The sequence below is a fragment of the Diachasmimorpha longicaudata genome, chromosome 2 (assembly GCF_034640455.1).
Source record: "Diachasmimorpha longicaudata isolate KC_UGA_2023 chromosome 2, iyDiaLong2, whole genome shotgun sequence".
In the NCBI taxonomy this organism is placed as follows: Eukaryota; Metazoa; Arthropoda; class Insecta; order Hymenoptera; family Braconidae; genus Diachasmimorpha; species Diachasmimorpha longicaudata.
Window position 1 is genome coordinate 78,497 of NC_087226.1, and position 26,002 is coordinate 104,498.

At 35.5% G+C, this 26,002-nt stretch overlaps 2 protein-coding genes across 5 annotated transcripts; one reads left to right on the plus strand and one right to left on the minus strand.

Annotated features, from left to right (window-relative positions):
• The first annotated feature begins 660 nt into the window (after window positions 1-660).
• LOC135172902 (dnaJ homolog subfamily A member 1) lies at window positions 661-11,010 on the plus strand. Of its 4 annotated transcripts, XM_064139404.1 has the most exons (7): window positions 780-940; window positions 1,057-1,166; window positions 2,414-2,600; window positions 3,764-4,049; window positions 4,386-4,442; window positions 5,705-6,044; window positions 9,793-11,010. In XM_064139404.1, exons 3-7 carry the CDS (start codon window positions 2,469-2,471, stop codon window positions 10,220-10,222), a joined length of 1,245 nt encoding a protein of 414 aa, XP_063995474.1. In that variant the 5' UTR covers window positions 780-940; window positions 1,057-1,166; window positions 2,414-2,468; the 3' UTR covers window positions 10,223-11,010. The 4 variants fall into 4 exon arrangements, with proteins under 4 accessions (XP_063995476.1, XP_063995473.1, XP_063995477.1 ...); XM_064139406.1 differs by lacking the exon at window positions 1,057-1,166 and having other exon boundaries at window positions 661-800; XM_064139403.1 differs by lacking the exon at window positions 1,057-1,166 and having other exon boundaries at window positions 778-940.
• LOC135172900 (maltase 2-like) lies at window positions 10,503-22,676 on the minus strand. Its single transcript, XM_064139395.1, has 8 exons — window positions 22,489-22,676; window positions 21,806-21,993; window positions 20,992-21,255; window positions 20,462-20,704; window positions 17,500-17,691; window positions 16,440-16,695; window positions 14,900-15,245; window positions 10,503-14,820 (listed from the first exon to the last, which is right to left on the minus strand). Exons 1-8 carry the CDS (start codon window positions 22,643-22,645, stop codon window positions 14,745-14,747), a joined length of 1,722 nt encoding a protein of 573 aa, XP_063995465.1. The 5' UTR covers window positions 22,646-22,676; the 3' UTR covers window positions 10,503-14,744.
• Between the last annotated feature and the right edge of the window lie 3,326 nt (window positions 22,677-26,002).

The window sequence follows — 26,002 nt, forward strand, 5'->3', positions numbered from 1 at the left end:
AATGTCAGGAAAATTTGATGTACAATCCCGCAGTTGAGAAAAACTTCGAGTCAAATCCCTCTTTTAATCCAATTAAACAGCAAGGCTTCTCTTTTGCAATAACAACTACTACCAGCAACCAATTACACATATAACAGACAATATTATTTCACATTATTCTCATGCGATTTGCATATTAAATTCTTTCACTTTTTGAGGAGTCCATTGATATATTTAATGATTTCTCGTAATTATTTAGTAAAATCGATTTGAAATAAACACTCACTCAGTTGTTTAGCTGGTGTTTTGTATTTGTGGACATTTATTAACTAACCAGCTTCTATTCTCCCAGTCCTGGCATGGAGTAAAGCAATCAAGGCATCACCTATACCTACCATGTAAACTATTGCGTGGCACACACTTTGGGCAGGTTTCGAACAACGTTAGTTCGGCCCTCCTGCTCTCTATTCTATTATATTCGACACGAAATAAGTAATTTCGAGGAACTAAAGATAGCAGCACATTGACAACTTCAAAATTCTCTTGTTTCGCAATCGACACATCAATTTCCATTATCATGAAAGCTCAAGAAACACGCAATAAATATTGAAGTGAAAAGCCGTATTAATAGGAAACCAATAACAATATTGAAATACGTTTTTTTCGACATTGTGTTAAAAAAGGACTGAATTATCCGTGAGTTCGTGAGATAGCCACACTGGTGTCGCCAGCGCTGTCGGGCATCCGTTTTGAAAGGCTATTGCTTTCCTTCATCGCTCGTTCGACGTCCATTATCCATCGAGAACTTTCGAGAAGCGGAGGTATATCTGTGCTACTAGTTATATTCTGAGAAATAAACGCTTAACGAAAGCTAAGCATTTCCCAGTTGCTGAGTTTTCTCGTGGATTAATTGCCGGTATTTTGTGATATTAAAAAATTGTGCATCATCAAATAATATCAGGTAAATCTATCTCGACGAATGCAACGGGATTGAACGTTAAATTTATCGGGAATTAGTGAAAGAAGAAGAAAGAAATCAATACATTATGGAAAAATTTATATTTTTTTTTCGCTAAGGTACTTTGGTTAATCTAGCCGTCGTTCGAGTTACGCGTGTGCGGCCATGAACTGGGTGTCGTAATTAAAATCTTCACTTTGCAAATATTCCGCACGAACTTCATTTGAAGGTTGTCATAGCATATCTATAGATATTATCACCCACATTATTTAATTAAATACAATAAAAAAAGCCTATATTTGTAATTTTTATCGTTGACGATAATTTCATTATAACTAGTGAGTCGCTAGTAAAATTTTTTCCTTTTTTTTTTCTAACATCTTTGGCGTGGCATTGAGAGCACAATGAAGGATCCGTCGAAAACGTGCGCACATGTACTTCCATTTACTTTTCTACTTTATGCATTGTCACCTGCTTGACTAATTTATCAGAATTTTCCTTACATTACGATAAAAATATTGGTAAATGTACTTGTGATTTTTCCTTTCCCTGTGTGGCAAATTTAGCGTGAGTGGAATTATGTACTGAGTATCATGTATTTAGTCTCGTCTGAAATTCAGGACTCGAAAGACTGATTCCAATGCCCCGACGCTAACGTGTCCGCCATTTTCATATAATGGTAATGGTATACTCGGTAGTTACCTTGGAGAAATTTTTTTAAAAATTCAAGCTCTTGCTTCCAATGATTTGCATATTCAATAACTAATTCATCACTATTGGTGTATGCGCAGTTCTTTGTGGATGAAGGAGCTTAGCTCCTAATTTTGCCATAATTATTGGAGTCTCAATGGTTACGATTGGATACCTGTATACATATTTGAAATCATTAACATCTTGCTTTAGTTGATAATGTTCTTCCCCGTAAATATTTATCTAGTTTTTTCGGGAAAAAAAATCATGAACATTATTCTGTTGAGAGTTTTGTCGATTAGAATAAAAAGTTTGTCGATATTTTCTCTTGAAATAATTTTTTTAAGACTCCATTAAGGACACCAGCCCGAGTGACTTTAGATGTTATTGAAGGATAAAGCAGTAGATTATGTGATTAGGCGATGAATTATCATTTCGCGACTATCGCTATATAATGCGAGCCAAAGGTGAGACGTTTATAATCACGCATGAGTCAAATGATACATTTATTGTCGTATATCATACCCTATTTTATGATATACGACAATAATCATGATTTATCCGGGCGAAGCGAGGCTAGAATCACGGTCTATCGGTCCTAATGACGTCAAACTTTGGTTTCATGAAGAATCGGAAAATAACAGTGAATACATGCTAAAGTGTCATTCTTGATTTGACAAATAAAATTGAATGTAATGTAATGCAATTTATGAATAATTTTCAACTAGATGCAACTTTCTTCATTGTAGATAAATTATTTACTCTCTTTCAATTATATTGTTACAGTTTCTGCCGCAGACACCGGCCAAATTGTTGAGCCATTAAGGCTGCACGCTGAAACATGGTCAAAGAAACAACTTTCTACGATATTTTAGGGGTTAAACCTGACTGTACACAAGATGATCTGAAGAAAGCCTATAGGAAATTAGCTCTTAAATATCATCCCGACAAGAACCCAAATGAGGGCGAAAGGGTTAGTATTAAAATTCATCAACGAAATTAATAAGTTTGGTAACTTTATACATATATATCTATATATAAATATATGTAAAGATTATGGTGACTGATTAATCTTCTCATTCGTTTATTTTTCTTCTATCCAAGGGGGAGGGGATGAGATACCCAAAATATATGTAATGTGTAGTGGCTGACTGTAAATAAGAATATCGCATTTAGAAAAGTAAATTATGACCACCAAAATCGTAAATATGAGGCAATTTCTAATAACGGAGTACTCATAGAGAATCAGTCGGGTTTATTAATTAAGAGATTAGTGAAGTTTTGACATAGTTGTTACAATTGTATATAAAAATTTAAAAAATTTTAGTGATGGAAATTACGACATAAAGTACATTAATATTTTCCTTAGAGAATAAAAAGTCCAAAGCCATTCTCTAAATTACTTCCATCTTAATAAACCTTGCCATTGAATATGATATTATATAGTCAATACCAAGTTGATGAAGATCACAATAATTACATGCATTTTACGGTTTGCAAGATTGAACTAAAGTATCATAAACTATAAAAAAATGGAAATGATTTACTTAATTGTAATCTCATAACTTGTTGATTTTTCTTATCTCTTGAGTTATTACTCTAAGAGAAAATCACTTATCAAGTCTAAGTAATAAAGTAGCAAATTATTCGTGGACTGCCCAAGGTCGCCATTTTGGCATTCATGAACACCATTAGAATCATTCCCGCATAATATGTAAAAGAAAACACTTTGAAATATCTTTAATTCGTGTAGCACAGTTAGTTAGAAATTATATTAGTTTTATTTATTACAAACATGGGGACAATCATCTGAGAAATGTGTTCTCTAAGAATATATACCTTTGTTTCTGTTAGAATATTTGAGCCAATCTACAAATTAATTACTAACAGATCATACCTTTAGAATGCAGGTATATTAAAATTAATTCAAAGATGAATGTATATTATTGTTCTTATTTGATGGTTTTATCACCTAACGTAATAATTTGTAAACTATTATTTTTAATAAAATAATTAGATTTCTCGACGGATTGTGGGGAATGAAACGATAGATTGAACCGGCGAATAGGGTGAATCGTTCTCTCCTTAGATAGCACTATAAAATACATATGTTGACTTACGTCTATTTATTTACAGTTTAAGCAAATTTCCCAAGCTTATGAAGTATTATCAAACCCGGAGAAGAAACGTATTTATGACACTGGAGGGGAGCAGGCCCTCAAGGAGGGTGGAATGAGCAGCGGGTTCTCCTCGCCCATGGATCTCTTTGATGTATTCTTCGGTGGTGGCAGTGGTTCGCGTAATAGGAGATACAAGGGAGATAATGTTGTGCACCGATTGTCTGTTTCACTCGAGGAGCTCTACAAGGGTACAACTAGGAAGCTTGCATTGCAGAAGAATGTAATCTGTGATAAATGTGAAGGTGAAATAATTTTTTCCTATTCTACTCCATTTTTATAGTTGAATTCTGCTAGTCTGAATAAACCGCAAACTAAAAATGGCATAGCAAGAGGGTCCATAAATAAGAACCATAATGTTATTCTTATTTCACTATATCAGTTACAATTCAAAGTTATCAATGATCACCAGAATACCAGTTGCTTCCGGTTATCGGCTTTCAGATCACATAATTGTTTCCAGATGTGAAAAAACTGAACTTGGGACGTTCAATGCTTTTCTCTGAATATTCATAATAAGATTGATTTTTTATTACATTTTTCGGTTCAAGTCGATATCTAATTATTTAAATATTTTCTAGAAAACTACCTTCAGACATTCAAATTTACTTCACCATTTCGTGAGTTCCTAAGGAGAGGTATCTACGTTTTATTCATACGAATAATGAAATTCAATAATAGCGAATAAAAGTTCCCTATACTATGAAAAATTCAAAATTTAATGGGACAATGGAAATGTAGGTCTCTCTGAGCCCCGTCAATTTTACTTACATTTTACATTTCTACGGGAACATTTCTTCAATGGAATATCTTTGAGGAATAAGTTCCTTGAAAGGTATAACAACGACTTTATAATTAACGACGTTGAGGCCCGATTCGATAGACAGAACTATGGGAAATGGATAGTTTGTGTTTTATATTTTATCTGAAACTCCTTGATGCAAAATTGCCTCAAAATCATTTCTTATAATTATCCGTACATATAAATTAAAAAGACAAGGCTGTATATTTTTAGTTTTTTCCTATTTTTTCTGTAATTGTGCTTGATGCAGGACTACCCCAGCGTTCCAAATAAAATATAAAAACAAAAAATATCCATTCCAGATAGTTCAATCGATTCAGCCACTCTTTAAGCGATAATTATTTATTTCTACTTCTCTAACTCTCTTATATAGATTGTTTTTTTCGCGATAACCCACGGGATATAAGAAATGTGGATTTATATGAGCGCAAGTGTGGGCATCCTTTTGTTCATCATATTGGGAAAAAACAGTGCCTTCCATAGTACTCAACGTTCCCAATGAGTGCAAGCGTAGATGATAAATTGCCATTCAATATTAATTCTTTTCAGTTTTTGCAACTGTTTTTATGAGTAACAAACGTCACCGTGCAAAACTTATACATCAACAATTGATAAATTCATGCGAGCCAATGAATGGATTGATTTACAAAAATTATTGGTATTTTCCCAAATTAACTATACCATTGAATTTTTCCTCGTGTTGAGGATTAAGGCTTATGTTATGCTGGTCGGAATCCTAAACACGAGTTAGGTCAAAAAGCTTCCCGAAATTTATAGCTAGCGACTACGCTTTCTTATGTTTCTCGCACCAAAAAATATTAATAGCATAAAGAGAATAGTTTGAAATTAGCTTCAAATCTTGGACGAAAAATGAGGTCTCCTCACTCTGTTAAATCTTTCCACTATGTCAATCTATTAATTAAAAGTCTATTTAAATTCATTTTTTGTCACTAAAAATGCGTATGTATCCTACACATTCCCGTTCTTTCCTGACACAAACGACAAAATTTCTCGAACCATTATCCCTTGGTCGCAAAGTTTGCGCCTTCTTTTGGCCATGGAAAAATTCTAAACTATTTTTTACTATTATGAAACCAGGATACGGAGGAAAGAAAGGCTCGGCCCAGCAGTGTAGTACTTGTCATGGTACTGGAATGATTGTACAGATTAACCCAATTGGTCAAGGAGTCGTTCAGCAGATCAGAGGTCCCTGTACCAATTGTAAAGGGCAGGGAGAATACTTTGCATCACGAGATCGTTGTAAACAGTGTAATGGAAGGAAAACCATGAGAGACAGAAAGATTCTGGAGGTGCATATTGACAAGGGTATGATTGATGGCCAAAAGATAGTATTCAGTGGTGAGGGAGATCAAGAGCCGGGGCTGGAGCCTGGTGATATTGTTATCATTCTTGACGAGAAAGAGCATCCTTTATTTAAGTGAGTACTAATAAAGCTACAGAGTGGTTCGGAGCCCACTCAAAAAATGTAGGTCCACTCGTGTTCCCACATGAGGATACGAGGATAAATAAACACCACAGCCAAATTATTGATAGTATCTATGCAGAGAAACCTAAAACAGCAAAAAGAACAAGCCGATGAATGAGACAAAACAAAACATTTTAATAAAGCTACATAAAATAAATTTCAGGCAACTACTCTGTCGGTAACCTTCCTAAATTGAATGGATTTCTTTGCTGTCACGATACAGAAAACAGAATAATCAAGAATCGCAATGGAATATTCGAATTACTCTGAATGAAAACTGACACGAAAGTCCATTCTCAAATTATAATACCACACATGCACATCCACGGAATTATAATAAATGCAAAAAAGCCTTTTCACTCACTTACGATAGTAATGCAAAGCTTAAATTATTAAATGCATAATCAGCTGAAGGGTGGGGAAAGCTTGCATCTATTTTAGGTGAACGTTACTATTTATGTTTTCTTCAACTGTTAAAATCGACAATGGAAAATTGTTCTCCGAAAAATTATTAAATATTTTTTTCAATTATCCTAGTCTTACTGTAAAATGTCTAGAACCCTAGCCATAAGAAAAATTTAATTGAGTTGATAATCAACTATCACTTTGCAATTCCCCAGATAGCAATATGAATTTGGCTACCCCTCCCCTTCTCTCGTAGTAAAGTGACAGTTGATAACCACCCCAATTAAATTCTTTCCAGGGTTCTGGGCATTATAGAGTAAGACCATTGATATTAAAAATCTGCTAAAAATAATTAATAATTTGTCAGAGAATGATATTTTAAGATAGTCCTCTGAGAACCTCTCAGGAAATCATTTACTTTTGGAGCCCTTCCCCTTCCACCACGTCAGGCATTATCGGGTTTGCATTTATTGCGATTATCCTAACACATAAATTAAAAAGGCTGGGTTCTATACTATTAGTTTTTTTAAAACTTTTTTTCAGCATATTTTCATTTTTTTATGCATCCATGCTGGATGCAGGATTGCACGAAACATGCAGATAAAATAGAAAAATAAAAACCTTCCATTCCAGATAGTTTAGTGTATCGAATCGGGCCTTAAATAGTTGTCGAGTTGTGGCGAAGTCGAAGGCTGCTAATGTCAGAAGTCAGTTAGAGCGCCAACAAGAATTTCGAGTAAAAATAAAAAATCTGAACATTTGGAGCACTTTATACGCACGGGTATATATTTCGACTGATTAGGATTGAAAAAATTAAGTGAAATATAAAAAAAAATTATTCACATCAGTTGACCAGTTGTTAAGATATTCAAGACATCTTTGTCTTTGTATAAAAAGTTGAATATCTTGGAAACGAACTCACCGATTAAGTCTATCTTCCATATCATCTCCGACGATGATAAGAGACCGCTTTATACTCAATGTCCCAGTAATATTTCAATTTTTACTCTAGTTGGAGCGCGAACTAGGATTTTCAATTAAATATAAAGAAATTACATATCTTGAAAACGTTGTATGAACAGGTAGATATTTTGATTGATGCAGATGGAGAACATTATGGCAAAGTTTTTGAAGATGAAACATTGAAATCGGTAGATTATTTTCCGAAATATTCGCAAGAAAATATTAAACAATAAATGGCTATGGGTCCAAAACTAATTGACGGATCAAGCCGAAGTTTGGCATGCAGCTAGTAATCCCAAGTCATACCAACAGAGTGCAAAAATGTCACACTTCTCGTAATAATTTGTCGCGTTCATTTTTCAAATTTATGAAAGAATGACCACCGACTAGGCGCTGACACGCAACAGACATGGTCCCCAAACTTTGTATTGTTACGTTTCAGATCATTGTGCATCATTTCCACCCAAAATGAGAGCATGAAAAAATAGAAGGATTGCTATTCTTTTATTACTGTGACCAAACGCACGCTAAATTGCAGCTCAATTGGTACAATAGTCTTTGAGATATAGCAAATTTTTGAAAAATAATTTTGCTCTGATATTTGAAAAACTATACCGCTAATTGGCATTTGATTGGCGCTAAAGCATTCGTTGTGATAACATCTATTAAATCATTTCATGCGTTTCCTATTCTTCATATAATCTTTGTAATCACGATTACGTTTACACAAATTGAGATTTGAGTAATGTGAGATTTGCCTCCTTGTAAGCTTTATAATTTTGAGGATGATATGAGATATCGACAAATTCGGAGGGGTAATTTTTGAAAAAATTTTTGAAAGAAATAATTGCTGCAATCGTTTTTAAATAACCAGTCAGAGTCAGAGCGTTTTTCTTTTTTTCACATAATTTAATTGAATTATTTATTCCATTACCACCGCCAACCTTTCGGTTTCAATGAATTTCAATTTTTTTCAGTGACCAATTCCGGACTTTTCTCGAACAGTGCTTCTTTTTTGCTGGGCTCCTTAGCTTTCTATTGTCACGCGCTGGCCCCGCAGGTTTTTTTTTCATTTATTGTTTATACAGAAAAGTTGTGTCATGCGTAAATGTTATGATAGAAATTTCAAATTTGAGTCATTCGATCATATCATTGAGTCGTACTTGTGCATAAATTTTAAGATCCATTAATTCGATACTCCTTGATACAGTACAACTCAGAGGACGAAGTAAAATTTATGAGAACAGATGGATTACAATTTTGTCGATGATTTTTATATTAAAGGTGGACTCGTCGAATGGGCGGAATCGGTCTCGTGGTTTTAGGGATATTTAATTATCCCTACAAATCTATTTTATGGAATACAGTAACATATTGAAATAATTTTGAAAAATTTCCAGAATGGAATAAAATTTTTGTAGATGAAATGTTGACAAATAGTCAACATTTTTGTCCCTGCTGTTCAGGCCATGACAAAAAGTGCCTTTTCCTTTACTAGTAGTAGAAATTATTGATACGTGGTTATTTTCTTCATTCTTTCGAATTTTTTCAGAAAAATTAGCTGTTTCTAAAACTTACACGAAACACACCATCTTACATAGCTCATATTATGGGGGGGGGGGGGCATAAGGGAAAGGATCACGATGCCTTCATCAGACCTCTAGTATGAAATGGCAATATTGATTGCCATTCCAAACCAATAATTCTTCTGATGGAAAAGGCATTGTTTATCAATTATTTATAAAGAAATACTAATAGTTTGAAAAAATTGCAATTTTCAATTATTCCATGAATTATCACTCTAGAATGCTGGAATAAGTAAATTTTAATATATTTCAAGTGATCAAAATTAGGAATATTGGAAGATTCTTTTCAGGGTAGGAAAAATAAAATGAAGATCGAGGATATTGTTAATTTGAAAAATCAAGGAGTTCTTGATTCTTAAACTTATGTTTTATGAAATCGAAAGTTAGAGATTACAGAATCAACTCTTCCTTAAGAAAAAAACGTCAATTACGTGATGGCTCTATCTGCGACTATTAAAAAATATTGAACTTCAATTTTTTCCTTATTGTCAAGAAAAAAAAGTAATAAACACCCTGCTAAAATATTCAAGTTCAATAACTATTGGCTCCTTAGAGTCGTACTTCTCTTTCATAGTATTTAAAGGCAAAGGGAAGTCAGCTTGAAAAAAATTTCCTAAAAGTTAACTCTGCTAAGATTTCTAATTAGAGACTAACATATTAAATTAGATTGAAATAAAAGATGATTTATTCGATGATTGGATTTATTTGAGATAACAATTTAATTAACTGACACACATCTGTTACAGGCGTTCAGGACATAATCTTCTAATGACAATGACCCTGAACCTTGTGGAGGCACTCTGTGGATTTCAGAAAACCGTGCGTACTCTCGATGATCGAGATCTTCTGGTAACATCTCTCCCCGGAAATGTAGTGAAGCATGGTGATCTCAAATGCATTGTCAATGAAGGAATGCCAGTTTATCGTGATCCATTCACGCGTGGCAAACTCACAATTCACTTCACTCTCGAGTATCCAAAAACAATCGATCCGGCAATTGTAGCTAATCTTGAGAAAATTCTGCCCCCACGAGACCATACAATTATTCCTGATGGAGCTGAAGAGGTGCATCTTGAGGATTTTGATCCCGTTGCTGATGCTCAGGAGCAGCGCGAGCGCGGCGAAGCATATGACGAGGACAAAGGCTCATCCCGAGTCCAATGCGCTACGCACTAATTTCAAACTTGTAATAAGGTTAACGGAAAAAACAAAATTGAGACCACTTTTAATTCAAAAAGATGAACCAACAAACAATAATAAATCAATGATCCAATGTATCATTAATCCGGAGATATGTTTTATGGATTAAGTCGCTCCATGATGAACTGTGGGCGTCCAGCATCTAGATCATAATTATTAACTGGTATTTAATTGACATTAACAATTCAACAGCTGAGGGAAGGGGAAAAAATGATGAAAATTTAGGAGAGACATCTCGACTTCTATCCGAAACGTGATCATTTAGGTCAAATTCAAAAATATCCTTTTACCTATTATATTTCCATGAAACTAGCAATTTGCCGAGTTGAAACTCTTTGAAGAACATTTCAAAAAGTTGCATATTCATAGCTATTTTTCCCTCAACTGTTAAATTCAAATTCGAGACATAAAAACTAAGGAAATTAAGATGAACAACTGTTTGTCATAACTTGATTGTTAATGACAGCAAGCAACCTAGCTTCACTTCTTATGAAATCTAGGACTAAACTATAGAAAAAAAGAAAAAAAAACACATACACACAACACATGTGGACTTAGCATTCTAATTATTTACAAAAACTATAGATAAATTTATTGAATTCCAATAGAACGCGTTTTTATAGAAATATTAAGTGGTCCGTGAATCGAATAATAGCATTATTCTGCGTCGTCAAATTGATCCTGCAAAGAATTATTGGGTATTCGTTGCGCATATGCGAATTTTGTTTTGAAAATAAAATGAATGAAACTTTGGAAAAGACAGACCAATGACTTATGTTATCCAATGATTCATCTTCCCTGTTTTTAGTATCTTTCAAAAGTATAACTTAGGACGACAAGATGGTCGTTACAAGCCGCTGGTGAGATCTGTTGATTTCTGAACCCCTAGGTTCTTTTTCTTTTTCTCGTAGAAGAAAATACTAATGAAATGAAGGGTGAGTGAACAAAGATATTTTTAGGCATGCTTTTATCATTGGAGTGAGAAGACTTGATTAGCCGCTGACCTTTAATAATAGCGTGAAAAATCATTAATTTAATTATGGAGAAATTGTGCTTCATTCCAAGATCGGTGCTGGTCTCTCTGTAAAAAAGTACGATTAAGTTGCATCAAATGAGGCTTCTTTTGAGTATTACCATGATTTGTCGACTATTAACTAATCGAGGTAATACTTAAGATGCCATCTTTGGTCCAGCTAAACTCTTTTGTCAGTGTAGTCTAACTCGTAAAGAACAGATTAAATAATTCATTCGATTTTTGAAATGTTTTCAAGAGTTAGATGAAAGGAAAAAAGTGTAACTATATACATACTGTGTATTCGTTACCCTAATTCATTTACCAAAATGCTTTTTCTGTCTTATAAAGGAATTATTGCAATTGAGGACTAAAACGGATTCAACTTAAGAAAACATCAACTGATGAATATTTGTAGTCTCTAAAATGAAGAAAATGGAATAATACTACCATTATACTAATTATTTCTTCCGAGTGTAATATTCACTGCTAAGAAACAGCCGAGAAGAAATATTTTTGTGTTGTAAAGAAAGAATAATGTACCCTCGAATAATTCTCATGTTGTGCTTCTCTTTGAACTCTTCAGAAAAATTTGATCCATTTAATTTGTAACTCATCCTAAGGTTTTATATAGAAGTTATTTATGATTCATAGGTAATTGATTTAGTTGTTGCTTCGAATAAATCGTCGCACCACGGTAAATATCGGTAATGTTTTCATCCTTTTTCACTATTTAATTTACTTATAGAATATTAGAGCAATTGTTTGGACCTCAATACAAATAAAGCTGGTTAACATGTACAATAAATTCTTTTTTGATTTTCTGAAACGAATTGAATTGTTATATTTCAACTAATTTAACCGATAAATTTATTATTTATATTTTCATATGTGCTGAGTTTTTAATTTTATTCCGTATACTGAATACTAGCTTCTCTTCCAACATGTTTTTACGTAAAACATTACCAAATGAAAGTTACCAGATTGTATAGTTTTTTTCAAAATCATACTCATCGTGCTTCTAAACTACCATATTTAAAATTTCCTAAATATTTGAAAAAGAAACGACCAATTTCAGAAAATATACCGAATTGGAATATTTTCAACTAAATTCAAATATTGATGACAAGAAAAATACATAAGTTTTCATTGAAAGGAACCAATGTAACAATGCACCATAGTTGTTGAATTTTTTTTTCTCTCTGAGATATTTTAATTCTCTAGTGTATGCTGGTTACATATTTTCGTAGGGGTCAACGCTGAGGTAAGTTATATCGATGAAACTTGCATTCCCATTAGAATAGCATGAAGACAGTGCAGCCGAGCTATTGACTTTAACAAGAAAAAGTTGATAGTCATATAAATAATTATTCATTGTTGAATAAAAAAATTAATTATAATGTTGATAAGCGCAGGAAGTAGATTCACAAAATGTTTTTAATGATTTCTAAAAGTAAGAATTCCCTCACTTGATTACGTCCACAGTACTTTGTTGTGTTTAAGAATATTCGATTTTTCTTTCATAAAATAAGATGTGATGTTTAAATTTAAAAATTCCTTTGTTGAAAGAATATTTTCGTGAACTGCGCGAACAAAATTCTTCGATTCCTCAATGTTAAAGGGCATTATCCATGCAACGAAAATCATGAGGTGTGAACATCGAATTACGGCATCCGAGTATTCATCGTAATTGCACATATCACAATTTTTCAAAATTTCCATAAGTCTTGTTCTAAAGTCGAAATCAATCACACCAATGGGATGAACTTTGGATACCTGATTCCGAAATATCTTACTCGACACTTATCTATGGTTCCGAGTATCTGGAAAACTACCCAGATAACCAACACTGTTGGCGGTAATTATTGGGTACAGTAAAACAGAAAAAAATAGTAGATTACGGCATTCTAACGATAGGTGGGGGATGGTGAGGAGTGTGAAGTTTACAGCACGAGCCAAGAGCTCCGGGTAGTTGGCAATACTCGATAATTTTGAAGCTCGAGTGTGTGATGTCCTGAGCTTGATAGCCAGTAGATGTCACTATACATCATTAATCTTAGTCCGCGAAATTTAAATTAATCTTCATTTTTATATTTTAATCAGTGTCGAAATACGCAGAAAAAGTAGATACAATGAACAATGAAAACAACACCACCAGTGTGGGAAAAATCGTTACGCATAAATCTCAACATCTTGAGTTTAACTTTCCCATTTATTTACCCGTAAAATTCATTGGATAAACATTTTATCCAAACCTGAAACTTGAGAAGGAAATCATAAATGTTCGAATCAATACAGTCTAGGTCGTAAAGTACCAGTTCTGTTTTTGCTCATGTTTTGATTCAACACGTGTGAGGTCTTCTTTGTCCATTGTATCGAAAGCTGAGGGCCTGAGTCCCTTGACAGAGAAAACGCGATGTCACGCGTTTTCCTTTTCCCCGCTTTCCTTATTCTACCCCTCTTGCCTTTTTCTTGACCAAGTTGCATGCGTAACATTTAGACTAGTGGGGGTTGTAGGACCCAACCTTTGGAAAATTAGTTAAGTTTATTTCAGTTCGATTTTAACTCGTTTCATTGCCGCTTCTCTCTTCAAATAGTTAATCGCCAAATTTCAGTCTAGTTTTGCTTGTTAGTTTCTCTGAATGTTTATTAATATTTCGAGACTCAATTTAAGATTTAAAATTTATTAAATAAAGTGTGTGTTACGTGCTTTCCTAAGCACTGCTGTTTGCATTGATTTTATTTGGAAAAACCTGAATCCAATTATTTCCTTTCAACGAGTTGACATCGATGGAGTCCTCATTAGAGGTTTAGCGGCTAACGAATTCCACGAATTTAAAACTTGGCGCAAATATTCGTGAATGGCGCCACCGTCCTAGTAGTGACTTGATAGGACATAACAAGTGGTATTCAGGAGATTATTTTTCCTATCCAAATTTCGGCAAAGAGAATTGTGCCATGAAATGAAAAGAGGTTTATTTGGTTAAGTTTGGTAAGTTTGTTTTTTATATATAGCCTACCCGCAGAATTATCAAAAAATTATCGATGAAATTCGGGGTAGGCTATACAAAATATCAACAAATGGCGCAATTTTATTGGCTGAAATTTGGATAGGAAAAATAATCAAAAATATTGTCTGACAATGCCCAAATGATTTTAGGCTTGTTGCGATTTAAATTTTGTTATTCAATTTCGTTATTTTGTACAACACCAAGTACACGACTAAAAATTAAAAATGAATCATTTTTATATTCCATTTTAATCTTTATGCATAATTATAACTTCTAATAATAGATCCAATTCAATGGCAATAGGGTTAACAAAATATGGTAAATTATTTTGGCGGATGTAATAAGATATACGAAGGTGATTCTACACACAGTAACAAATTCAGGTGTGAGCTTACTGGTACATTTTTGTAAGATAATAAGTTGGCTTTGCGTTATCCATCATCAGCATCATCATCATCATCATCATCATGTAATTCTATTGCTTGATTTTAGCAGAGAGAACTAATGATTGTTTAGGGGCGATCGACAACTTCTTCAGATTCACACTTGAGCTATAAAAAATCTCACAGAATTAGTATTCCATAAACACGATATGATATGATGATGTTCAGTAAGAAATGTTTCTCATACCCTTCCTTAATAGGTGAATCCAGTGTTGCAACTTCAACGATTCCTCCAGCCGCCAGTGAGGACACCTGACTGGTCACATTGACAGTAACAGTTTCTGTGTCGGAGAAGTTAATGACCAGAATAATACTATCCATGTCAGTAGATCTGACGATTGTCAGGGACTTTTTGTCAGGTGACACGAAACTCCCTAACTTTCCAGACAAAAGCGCCGCTTTTGTTTTTCTCAAATGAATCAGCTTCTGATAAATTTTATAATGGGAAGCTTTCGCAATCTTTTGAGCAGCCAAATTCAGTTCTATAAAATTTTCGTTCACAGGAAGCCAGGGTTTAGTTCCATCATTGAATCCTGCAATAATTCGGGGTGGTAATGACACAGATATTTTGAAATCATACATCTATTCCGGTATCTAGAACATTGTATATGTCGGTACGAAAAAAAATGACATGCTAATTAATGAATCGTGAAGTCATCAGAGGGGAATGGTGTGAAATTTAAATATTAAAAAATTCACACGGATTTCACGTAATTTTTTAGCCGGAAATTCTCGATCATGTTATCAAGCAACTACAACCAGTTGGATTATAATCTTTTAACACAATAAATTCAATCTATTGTTCTCGATTTGCCCTCGATGACGGTTCGTGAGGGTGTATTTCGCGCCCGGTATGTGGCTAGCAGCTTCCTTTCTTTATTCCGAAACGTTTATGTTATGCAATCTTGTCATCTCTCATATTTCCGTTATTAGAGTTATTGAAAGGTCGGTTCTCTTCTATAGCCCATTAGCGTCTAGCTTCTCACCGGTAAAATCATGGTAATCAATTAATTGTGTAGTTTTTTCGTTTGGGATGACTACTCCCGCGTTGAGTTCATCGTTTTGTTAAAATTATTATTTTTTTTTTTGAATGCAAGCATTGCAATCCCGAAAACATAAGTTTTCGAGTTGTGTTTTATGTGGACTTATTATAATTTTAAAAGTCCGAATAATGTCTTGGAGTAAAGGATTAGAATCATGAAAACGCAAGTCGTCGATTCTTGTGTATTATCTCGACGTATTATGACCGCACGAGTCTGAAAGCGCAATTAACAAATTGTATCGGAAAGTACGTGTGTATGTCGGTCACAATTTTTTTTCATTTTCTCGCTAATGGTGTGGCGCAATAGAGCTCAAGATAGGTTGTGAAAAAGTCATGCAATTCATTGGACCGAAATGTCTTATGAAAGATATATGATATAAATAATATACTTATACAGGTCAAATGAAATTCAATCTGTCCTCCATATGGAAATTTCGGGTCTGGTAGTCACTACATTCTTCAATATTCATAAATATCAAGTTCTTGCGATTTTTGTTATGATTTCGACGGATTTTCAACCAATTTTCACAGAAGTTGGAGGAAAAATTAGCGGCTAATCAAACGGAAATTCCACTGCTGGCATTGGAATTTTCTCTAGGGCACCCCTCGTCATCTTTGAGCCTCTGTCCCGTTCTAGTACGAAAATTTTTCTCCATACAAACAAGCATTTCCATTGGGCTCTCACCTGCGTTGACGCTGTTGTCCCACTGCATTGGAGTTCGGACAGAATCCCGGGATTTTTCCTTGTATTTATCGGGTCCAGCATTGCAACCAGCAGGATCCTGTGTCTCTTCATAACTAATGTCTGTTTTATCAATCATGCCAATTTCTTCGCCGTTGTATGTCACTGCAATTCCCGGTAAGATCATTGCAAGCATTGTCATCTGATCTCCACGGCCTGGAAATCGGCTCGCCGTTCTTGATCCGTCATGATTACCCATCTGGAACGAATGATTTGCCGAATCGATACGCTATTTTACAACCCTCAATCTTTTCTTGTTAAATTGTCATAATTTTTTATTCATTATTCTATTAGGGATTAGAATTAGATAATCTCTGCAAGGATCTAATTTCGAAAATGTAAAATGAAAAATTTCATGATTTTCTGTAAATATTACTGAAAGAAATAACAAAAGCCAATAGAAAATAATTGTCGGACGACTGCCTATACGTCACCTCGTGACAATTGGTTATTATTTGGACATTCTTGATCGGGTGATCTCATTGTCTACCTTTGTCGTGAGGCAGATTAGCCTTAGCTCTCAAGGTGTAAACATCAACACCTTGCTGTGAATAAATTCTGTATTCAATTTCTACCGATTACCGCGTGTTATAATTTCTTCAACCCACCCAATACTTCCGAATATTCCACAAATAATAATAATAACTATTATGATTAAGCTAAATATCGTTTCGATAATTCCTATCGGAAAATTATACATGTTGAAGTTGTAAAATTCGACTTCTTTTGATTCCTGATTTGGTACAATTCCAGGTTAAAACACTTTAAAGCCCTAATTCCAGCAATGGAATTTCAAATTATTCAGATCGTGAAATGTGGACATGTAATTTTGAAAAGTTTCCAGTTAACATTTCCGGAATGTCAAACTGAGGATATTGATTTTCACTATACGTCAAAGTTGTTGATTATGTGACTGAAATTGATGACTCCTAAAAATCTAAAGATAATATCTATTCCTGTTCATCTATGACACTCAGTAGAGTTCCTTTGGCATGATACTCACCACCCAGTTAGCAACAGTTCCCGGTCTTTTTTCCGTTTCAGCGGTCCACATGTCGATAATGTTTTTGAATTCATCGGGCCCAGAGTTGCGATTCACATCAGTTATGAAGTAGAAGTTGAATGGGACATGACAGCCGAAGTCATAATACTTCACTGTATTATTTAACCATGCATACGCTTCTACCGTCATAACCTATACATATTATAGAAGATAAAATGTCAATTCTGTCCAGGAGCACTGTTAGTAGTTCTTGAAAATCGATTGCATAACTATCTAGATCAGCACGTTGATTACTTTGTTTTACATTGATAGCATGTTTTGTGTTTCAATTACTGATTCATCTAATTCTGTCCATTTTCCATTGAGCTATCATATTTTTAAGCAGAAACTATATGTAGTAACTAAGAACTTCTTTCTTTTTTTTGTGTGTTCTATTTTTCATAAGAGAGTTTTTGTACTCCTTGTGTTTTAATTCTAGGTAAAAGAGCGATAAGTTTTGAGAGAGTTTCGTTTAGTTTCTTAAGAGTGTGTATTTAGAAATTTTAAGTGACGAATATCGACGAATGTTTGTGTCACATAACGTGGAACACATTAAGCGGGTACTCTCATGTAATCACTTCGAAAAATCGGTTTTTTTTAAATATTTTGACAGTAAAACCTATTGAAAACATGCTGTGAAAAATTCAAACCGAACTTCATAGTATTTGATAAGTTACAGCTCATAGTCGCCGACGTGTCGTAAGCAACTGTCTATCAGGCTTTAAACTTTAAACGCATTTTTCTCGAATCATCATTTTCTGAAACTGTCATGGTCCTAAAAAAAAGTATTGAACCGATTGCTTTAAAATTTACATACGTTCCTCTACTCGTTTATAGTTATCGTCCCTAACCGAATTGTTTATTTTCGAAAATATTTTCATATTTTTTTAAACGATTTTTAACGAAAAAAAACAAGATTTTCGTGACTTTTTTTTGAAGTTCGGCATTTTTTTTTTATGGAATTGATTATATGTGGTAGGGACGATAGCCGCAGAACTACTGAATAATAATCCATTCGATTTTTTTATTTCAGACAACCTGAACAGCCGCTATCACCATGACCGGTGAACTACTTTTTAACTTCCCGATAGGAAGTTATTGGTTTCACCCCGAAAATAAAAAATCGTAATTTTATGAAATGTCGACGTTTCATGACCAGGAGAACACCCCCCGATGATTTTTAGCGTGACGTCTGTGTGTGTGTGTGTGCTCACTTTTTTTCGTTCACGCTCCCAGGCGAACGGTAAGCGCGATCGGAATGGGGGTGGTCGCGATCGATAGATGTCATTGAGTACAAGATCGGATTAGTTTGGGAGCGAAATCCCCCCACCCGTTTTTGAGTTTTTTCAAAAATAAGGATTATTTTGATCTTTCAATTTCTTTCGTTCACGCTCCCGTCCAAGCGCGTGATGCGATCGAGGCGGTTATGGTCGCAGTCGGTGGCCATGGACTTGGTCAAGATCCCATTAGCACGGGAGTGAAATCTCCCCACCCCTTTTCGGGATTTTTGTTGAAAACAATGGAAAGATTGACAACTGACATTATTCGATATATGAAGCCTATATTGAGCTGTCATTCATGCTCCCGCGAAAACACATAACGCGATCGGAATGGTTTTGACCACGATCGATAGGTTTTGACTTGGTTCGGATCTGATTAGGTTGGGAGCGAATTCCCTCCACCTCATTTTGAGTTTTTTTTAGAAAAGAAGGGTTAATTTTGGATTTCTTTCGTTCACGCTCCCGCGCAGACGCGTCCCCCGATTGAATTGATTTTTTAAAGTGAAATCCTCTCACCCTTCATAAAACTTATGAACGAGGGTGTCCAAATGTCTAAGTTAATATTTCAGCCTATCGGGAAGTTGGTTACGAGGCTCGTCAAGGGCCGAATAAAATAAAAAATCGTGTTACAAATCGTGTTGAGAATTGGTCGGGAAGTTAGTAGTTCGAACCGTAATGGGTTACACCGACTCCAACACAACGCAACAACATTGGGAGCGAGCGTAGCGAGCGACCAACAACTCAGACAGATTTTTTTTGTTGGGGACTACTTCGATTAAAAAAAATATATATATTAAAAATGTAAAAAACGAAAAAATTTTTTTTTTTTGTACTTTTCACAATATAAATAAAAATATATTAAAAAATTAAGTTGATTGTATTTTGTTGTCGTATAAAAAAATTTTCCTAAAAAGTGGTAAAATGTATGCATTCACATGAAAGTACCCCCTCTCGCGTGAATAAGGTCAGGAGTGCAGGACTGTCATCCTGAGTGTCAATGCGGTCATTGTTTAGGACAAAGATTGCCTTACTTTTACAAGTGAGACCTTTGTGGGATTAGTTTTAAGAGAGGGAAATAAAGAGAAGCGACAACTGAACTTTTTAGAAGAGAAATCGGTGAAAAAGTTAGTGCGTCGAGAGATTTTGAAGGAGTAGCACAGAGCAGATCATGAATTCATTTTCACGTGTTCTTTTATATTTTCTGTATAAGTTTTAATAATGTTAATTGTTAATTAATAATTCATAAAATACTCCAACCATTGATCCTACAAATATTTTCGCGCTTTAACTTTTGAGCAATGCCATGTTAAATGCACGCGAAATGGAAGAACCTCATGTTTCCGATTGTTTTCACGATTTCTTTTTGAGAACAAGTATATAAGACCACAATGCAATTCTCGAGTGTTTTTGTTTTTTTTCAGTGAGTTTATGAGTTTGCACAAATATTCATTTTTTAAGTTTGTGGTTCAAGTTCCTGTGTTCCTCTCCCCGATAGGAATATCACAATACGTTGTCATTAATAACATTTGTCGTGTGAATATTATATGAAAAATTTTGAAATTAGTCGTCTTACAATTCTCGCGCAGAAAGATTCTTCGGCAATGAATGTCAGTGGCCAAAAGAAATAGGTGAAGGGTTCTCACCTTTTCTTCGCTGTTAGTAGAATCTGCGTAATCATCCATAATTTTTCTCCAGGACTTGACAACCTCGTAAGTTTCGGGCTGATCTTTCGTGTTAAAATGATGCAAGTATCCATATTCCCCGTTTACTATACCAGGAAGAAATGTTCTTGGTTCATCTTGAAGATTTTCGGCTTCGAACAAATGGGGGATTGCATCAATGCGAAAGCCGTGTATCCCTTTAGCCAACCAGAACTTGATGATGTCCTGCGAATAATTACGCATAACTGAAGCAACGATTGTTGCGAAATTATATTGTGTGTACTGACGTCAATATTTACGTGGGCGCGTGTCTTATGAATATTTATTGTAAACTCTATCTTTTCCCGAGTACCGACTCGCAACCGGCTCGTTTGTTTAAATCTCAGCATAACACATACAATTTGTCTTACTTAATCTTTCCCGTTATTCAATAAAATATACATTGCTGCTACCAGTTGGTTTGAATTATATCAATAATGATGAACAATGGACCTCCAATGGAACAAATTTACCTCCATTTCTCTCTTGACTTTCTCACTACGGAAATTCAAGTCTGGCTGTTTATAATGAAATTGATGAAAATAGCATTGTCGTCGGGCAGATGTACAATTCCAAGCTGATCCTCCAAACACACTAATCCAGTTATTAATGGGTTTACCATCTGCGGATATGTTATGCCAAATATAGTAATCCTGGTAAGTTTCATCACCAGCAACACTTTTTTTGAACCACTCGTGTTCATCAGAAGTATGATTAGGTACGAAATCCATAAGTACCTGGAAGAAAATAGTTTTTCAAATATTAATCATTTTCTTCGATAGATGCTGAAGAAGAAATCCAAGTGGATTGAATTATATTTTTTGCATCATGCTTAAAAAGTGGAATCATACTTCATCTTTACGTCTCCAAAAATAGGTTTTATTAAATTTTCATAACTATTTTTTTATATCATGTCTAAAACACAAAATGAATATGGACAACTGGAATTTGAGTAATGTCTTTGTCTGCGATCAGATTCCCACAATTAGTATCCTCAATCATCATACAATCTTTTATCAGATTCAGTATCAATATAATCTGATCTGTCCTTTTTTATAACACTATGAAATTCTACGTAATTTAAAGTGACATGTTATTCGATAATTTTCACCATTCAAATTTAAGCTCAATGAACAACGCGATTGACAAAAAAGATACTCGTCATGGAAATCTCTAGTTGAATAATTCATGTTGAATATATTTTCGCAATTATGATTTTATGTACTCAATACAGATTACGATTTTGACATACTGTCAGTTAATAATAGGTATTAAATGGTGATGTACTTTAATATTTAGTTGGCGAGCTTTTTCCATTAATTCAGCGAAATCTTCATCAGTTCCGTAGTCGGGATGAATTTTCCGAAAATCGGAAATATCATATCCGAAGTCGACCATAGGACTAGCATAAATCGGTGATAGCCATATAGCATCGATCCCCGTCGTCTTGAAGTAATCTAGCCTTTTAGTGATACCTTATCAGATGAAAAAACTAGTATATATGATGTCATAATCACACAAAAATTTGAATGTAATAAAATTTTCGCAAATATTATCTACGGTTCACACTAATATGATCCCCGGAAATCTTTACAAGCCTAGAATGTTTCAGAAATTCAATCAATGACTGTACTCTTCAAAAAGCATATTTTAACCATCGATTTACTTCTTTAGTAAATGTTTGTTTCTCTTTGCCATTTGCAGGGGTTTATCGGTTAAATACGGGAAAAATATGTAATAAAAAAAATAATGAAATTTAATCATGGATTGTCGTAGGAGTGCTGCAGTACTACTTTAAAATATAGTGAGGATAAAGTTGTTCCTTTTGTACCTAACATGCGTGACAGGAGCACTTTACGTAAAGTCAATCATTTCGAAGAGTCAATGTTTGAGACAAATATCCTAGGGACATAATTTATTTTCATGCTCTCGATTGTTTCGACTAATTTTGAATAGTTGATTAAACTCACCTCTGAGGTCGCCAATGCCATCATTATTATCATCCTGAAAACTTCGAGGGTATATTTGATAAAACACTGCATTCTTCCACCAGCCTTTATTTTTTATATCACTCACAACAATAGTGAAGGAGATGAGAAACACAATAGCAGATAATATACGTTGCATTATTGTACTGGGCCATTAGTGACAACGAGTGTGGCGTATTATATAGGAGGCAAGGTATCTGCAAACACCACACATTCCCTGGTCAAGTTCATAAAGATAAAATAGAATAAACCGGAGTGATAAGACCGTCCAAGACAATGATCAATCTCCAAGGAACAATCTCTATAAAAATACCATTAAAGTTTTCCAGAATAATCGACATTATCTTAGATTGGTTATGTGGATAAACAGACGATGGAATTGAATGAGGTTTCATAACATCAATCCTAACATTTGCAACAAAGTTTGTTTTATGCTTAAAATCAAATTCACTTGTTTTTGAGCAGATAATCTTCGAGGACATTTCATAAAATACTCCTTTAGCACGTCTTCAATGCCACATTTAATAGTTTAAATATGTGATTTATTGATCACAATATAAAGTTCCTCAATTCGATCACAGAATTATCTGTGGCTTAGAGATCTATTCCTGTGTTGTGGTGGTCAGGTTCTGAGATATTCATTAAAAACTAATCCATACAGAAACGAATCTATTAAGGCTCGGATGAATGCATGCGAACAATATTGTTTTCAGTACCGGCGAAGATATAACCTACCAGATATTGATGTAATAAAAAGTTGTTTGCTGAGGAACGAAATCGGACAGGATTAGTTGGGTCAGAAGGAAGAATACGTGATACGTGATTATTAGGCGGAAGGTAAATCATTTTATTTCGGACAAGGCCTACGGCAAAACGTCAACTATTTACACTGATGGTGATGAGTTTGGTGTTGAATGTTCAATGTTGGTAATAATAACGAGCTTCAATAGTCATGATAAGACGTGTTGCATTTGCAGTAACGTTTTTGCGCCACGTCGATGTATAATTTTCCGGCAATCACCCCCTAATACACGTAATCATTGATTTTACACTAGTTGAAGAAAAAGCGTGTGAATTGAGTTTAATTATAATAGTCGTTATACGCTATTACGCATAGTACAGTGAGGTGACTACCGTTGATGAAAGACTGTCATTGTTAAAGGGTCGTGGGGAGAGGGTGAAGTGTGACCACTTGTCCGATGAACCCTGGAAGGATTCGAAATCGAATAAATCATGGGTGCAAAATCGGTTGGATTTTAAACAAAGCAAACATCTAAGTCACTTTCTCAATCGGCCAGCACCGAGTAAAATCAATAAGTAAAGTTTGATGTATAAAAAATAAAACGATCGGCATGAAACATACGTAATGAGAAGAATATATTTAGTTGTACAAAGTTGGTGGTGAGTAAATGTAGACAATGCCACCTGAAGACGTTGGAGGTATCCCATGGATCATTGGTGCAGAACCCTTGGGGTTTCTGCCGAAGGAGATGCCATCGCGAGAGTCTCGCGACGTTGAGGTTTTCCAGCGATGGTTCCGGAAGAGTCGTGGGAGAATGGCCGATGAGAAAATGTCCGGGGGTCAAGGCTGAGCAGTCGTCAGGATCATCCGGGAGCGGTTCCAGTAGCCGTGAGTTGAATACTGCCTCGACTTGGGCGAGTACCGTGGCGAGTTCCTCGAAGGTGAGCAGGTCCTCGCCGATGGTCTGGGTGAGATGAAACTTCACTGACTTTACCACCGCCTCCCATTTGCCTCCGAAGTACGGCGCACCTGGAGGATTGAAGGATCACTGGGTCGCTGAGAGTGTGCAGATAACGGAACGATGCGTGGGGCCTCCTCCTGAGCCGAGCGATGAACCGTCGGCAGATGGCTGTGATCCTGAGCAGTCGGTTGAATGAAGATAACCTGCCGATGAGACCCCAGAGAGCGAGTGGCTGAGCTAAGCACTCTGAGTTGCACTCCTGGCTTCTCCTCGAGGTCCACGTTGAGGTGCTTCTCGAGGACGTGAGCTGATCAAGCTGAGCTGTCCATCTGCAGCCATAGTGGCCCTGTGCACCACAGGTTGTGCGCTGTCAACTGCTGCGCTGAGAGACGTCCAGAAGCGTAGTCTGCAGGATTTTCCTTGCCAGGCACTGGCCTTCAATGGGCCGGCTGAGTCAGCCCTTGAATGAAGGCAACCCGATTCCTCACGAATTCCGTCCACCGTGATGAGTGTGAGCTGATCCACGTGAGCGTCACCGAAAAATCTGTCCAGAGGTAGGTGGGAGCATTCTTGAGGTCAAACTGGTCCTGCACGTACGTGATGAGCTTAACAAGGAGCAGAGCTGCCGTGACTTGCAAGCGTGGGATTGTCAGCCGTTTGAGCGGAGTGACCTCGGTTTTGGAGCAGACGAGCGTGATACCACCTTCTCGTCGATTGGGAACCTTGAGGTAAATGTCGGCTGACATCACCACCTAAGATGAGTCGGAGAATCTATGGATTTCCACGACGGAGTCCCGGAGTAGTCGAAGCCACCGAAGCGTGGTGAATTCCGACAATGTCTCGCAGGGGGTGTAATGGCGGGTAAAACTACCCTTGCACACGAGGTATGACGACCCCGCGGACCCTGAGTTGAACTTGCTATAGGGATTGAGATTCCCCCTTTGGGGAGGCCTCAATAATTCTGTCGTGAAGTGGTAAACTAGGATAAGTGCAGAAATCCGAATTTTTCAGGAGAGCTGAAAAACAATTTGCAGCATTATAAGGAGGATTTTCACGCATCCAATGATGGATATGTATTTAGTGCTCCATTATTTGTTAATAACGATGGGACCAAGACTTTGTACTAGATTTGACGCCCAATTCACGCACTTATCCTCACTGTCATGATTGCCAACAAAAGTTATAAAAATGGAAAGAGATATGTTGACTTATCCTCTAGTTGTTGTCAGGGCAATAATCAATTACTAAATTCCGTCGAATTGTGTACGAAAAATTTTATTCATGTATTTATTAGACTGCAATTTCAATTGTATTACATTGATCATATCTACCCCTTTTTAATCATTGTCTTTACTTGATGAGATAATGTCTGGATCCGTTAGTCTTCATTTTCTTATATATTTTCACCGTAACGACGTTTGCACTCGGACAATTCACATTCAACTGACCTCCCCCCGTAAGGAGGGATATTATATAGCAATGAAATCATGCGTAACACATAATTTTATTGGTCCTAGGCTGTGGGTGGTCTTGTACGCAACGGACAGAGGTAGGAGAATTTAGTTATAGTTATAGGGGATTTGCAATTTTTCAGGTAAATTATTGAGTGTCGGTTGTTTTATCCCCACGTAATATTGGTAGTAGAGAAGAGAAAAAACTCGATAGACCTGATATTCTCTCTCCTACTTTTTTGGCGCTGACTCTAATTTTTTTTTTTTTTTTTTTAAATTGTTCATTTCTTTGATGTTACAAACGTTTTACTTTGTTTTACATCCTCTCCGGCCTCTCTTAAA

Excerpts from the sequence above, each read along its gene's own strand:
- LOC135172900 (XM_064139395.1), bottom strand. The coding sequence starts at position 22,645 with ATGCAACGTATATTATCTGCTATTGTGTTTCTCATCTCCTTCACTATT. Across the intron at positions 21,256-21,805 it reads CTCGCCAACTAAATATTAAA|GTACTTATGGATTTCGTACC; the intron begins GTACATCACCAT and ends ATTTTCTTCCAG. Across the intron at positions 16,696-17,499 it reads GAACTGTTGCTAACTGGGTG|ATGGGTAATCATGACGGATC; the intron begins GTGAGTATCATG and ends CATTCGTTCCAG.
- LOC135172902 (XM_064139406.1), top strand. The coding sequence starts at position 2,469 with ATGGTCAAAGAAACAACTTTCTACGATATTTTAGGGGTTAAACCTGAC. Across the intron at positions 4,443-5,704 it reads TCGTGAGTTCCTAAGGAGAG|GATACGGAGGAAAGAAAGGC; the intron begins GTATCTACGTTT and ends TTATGAAACCAG. Across the intron at positions 6,045-9,792 it reads AAAGAGCATCCTTTATTTAA|GCGTTCAGGACATAATCTTC; the intron begins GTGAGTACTAAT and ends CATCTGTTACAG.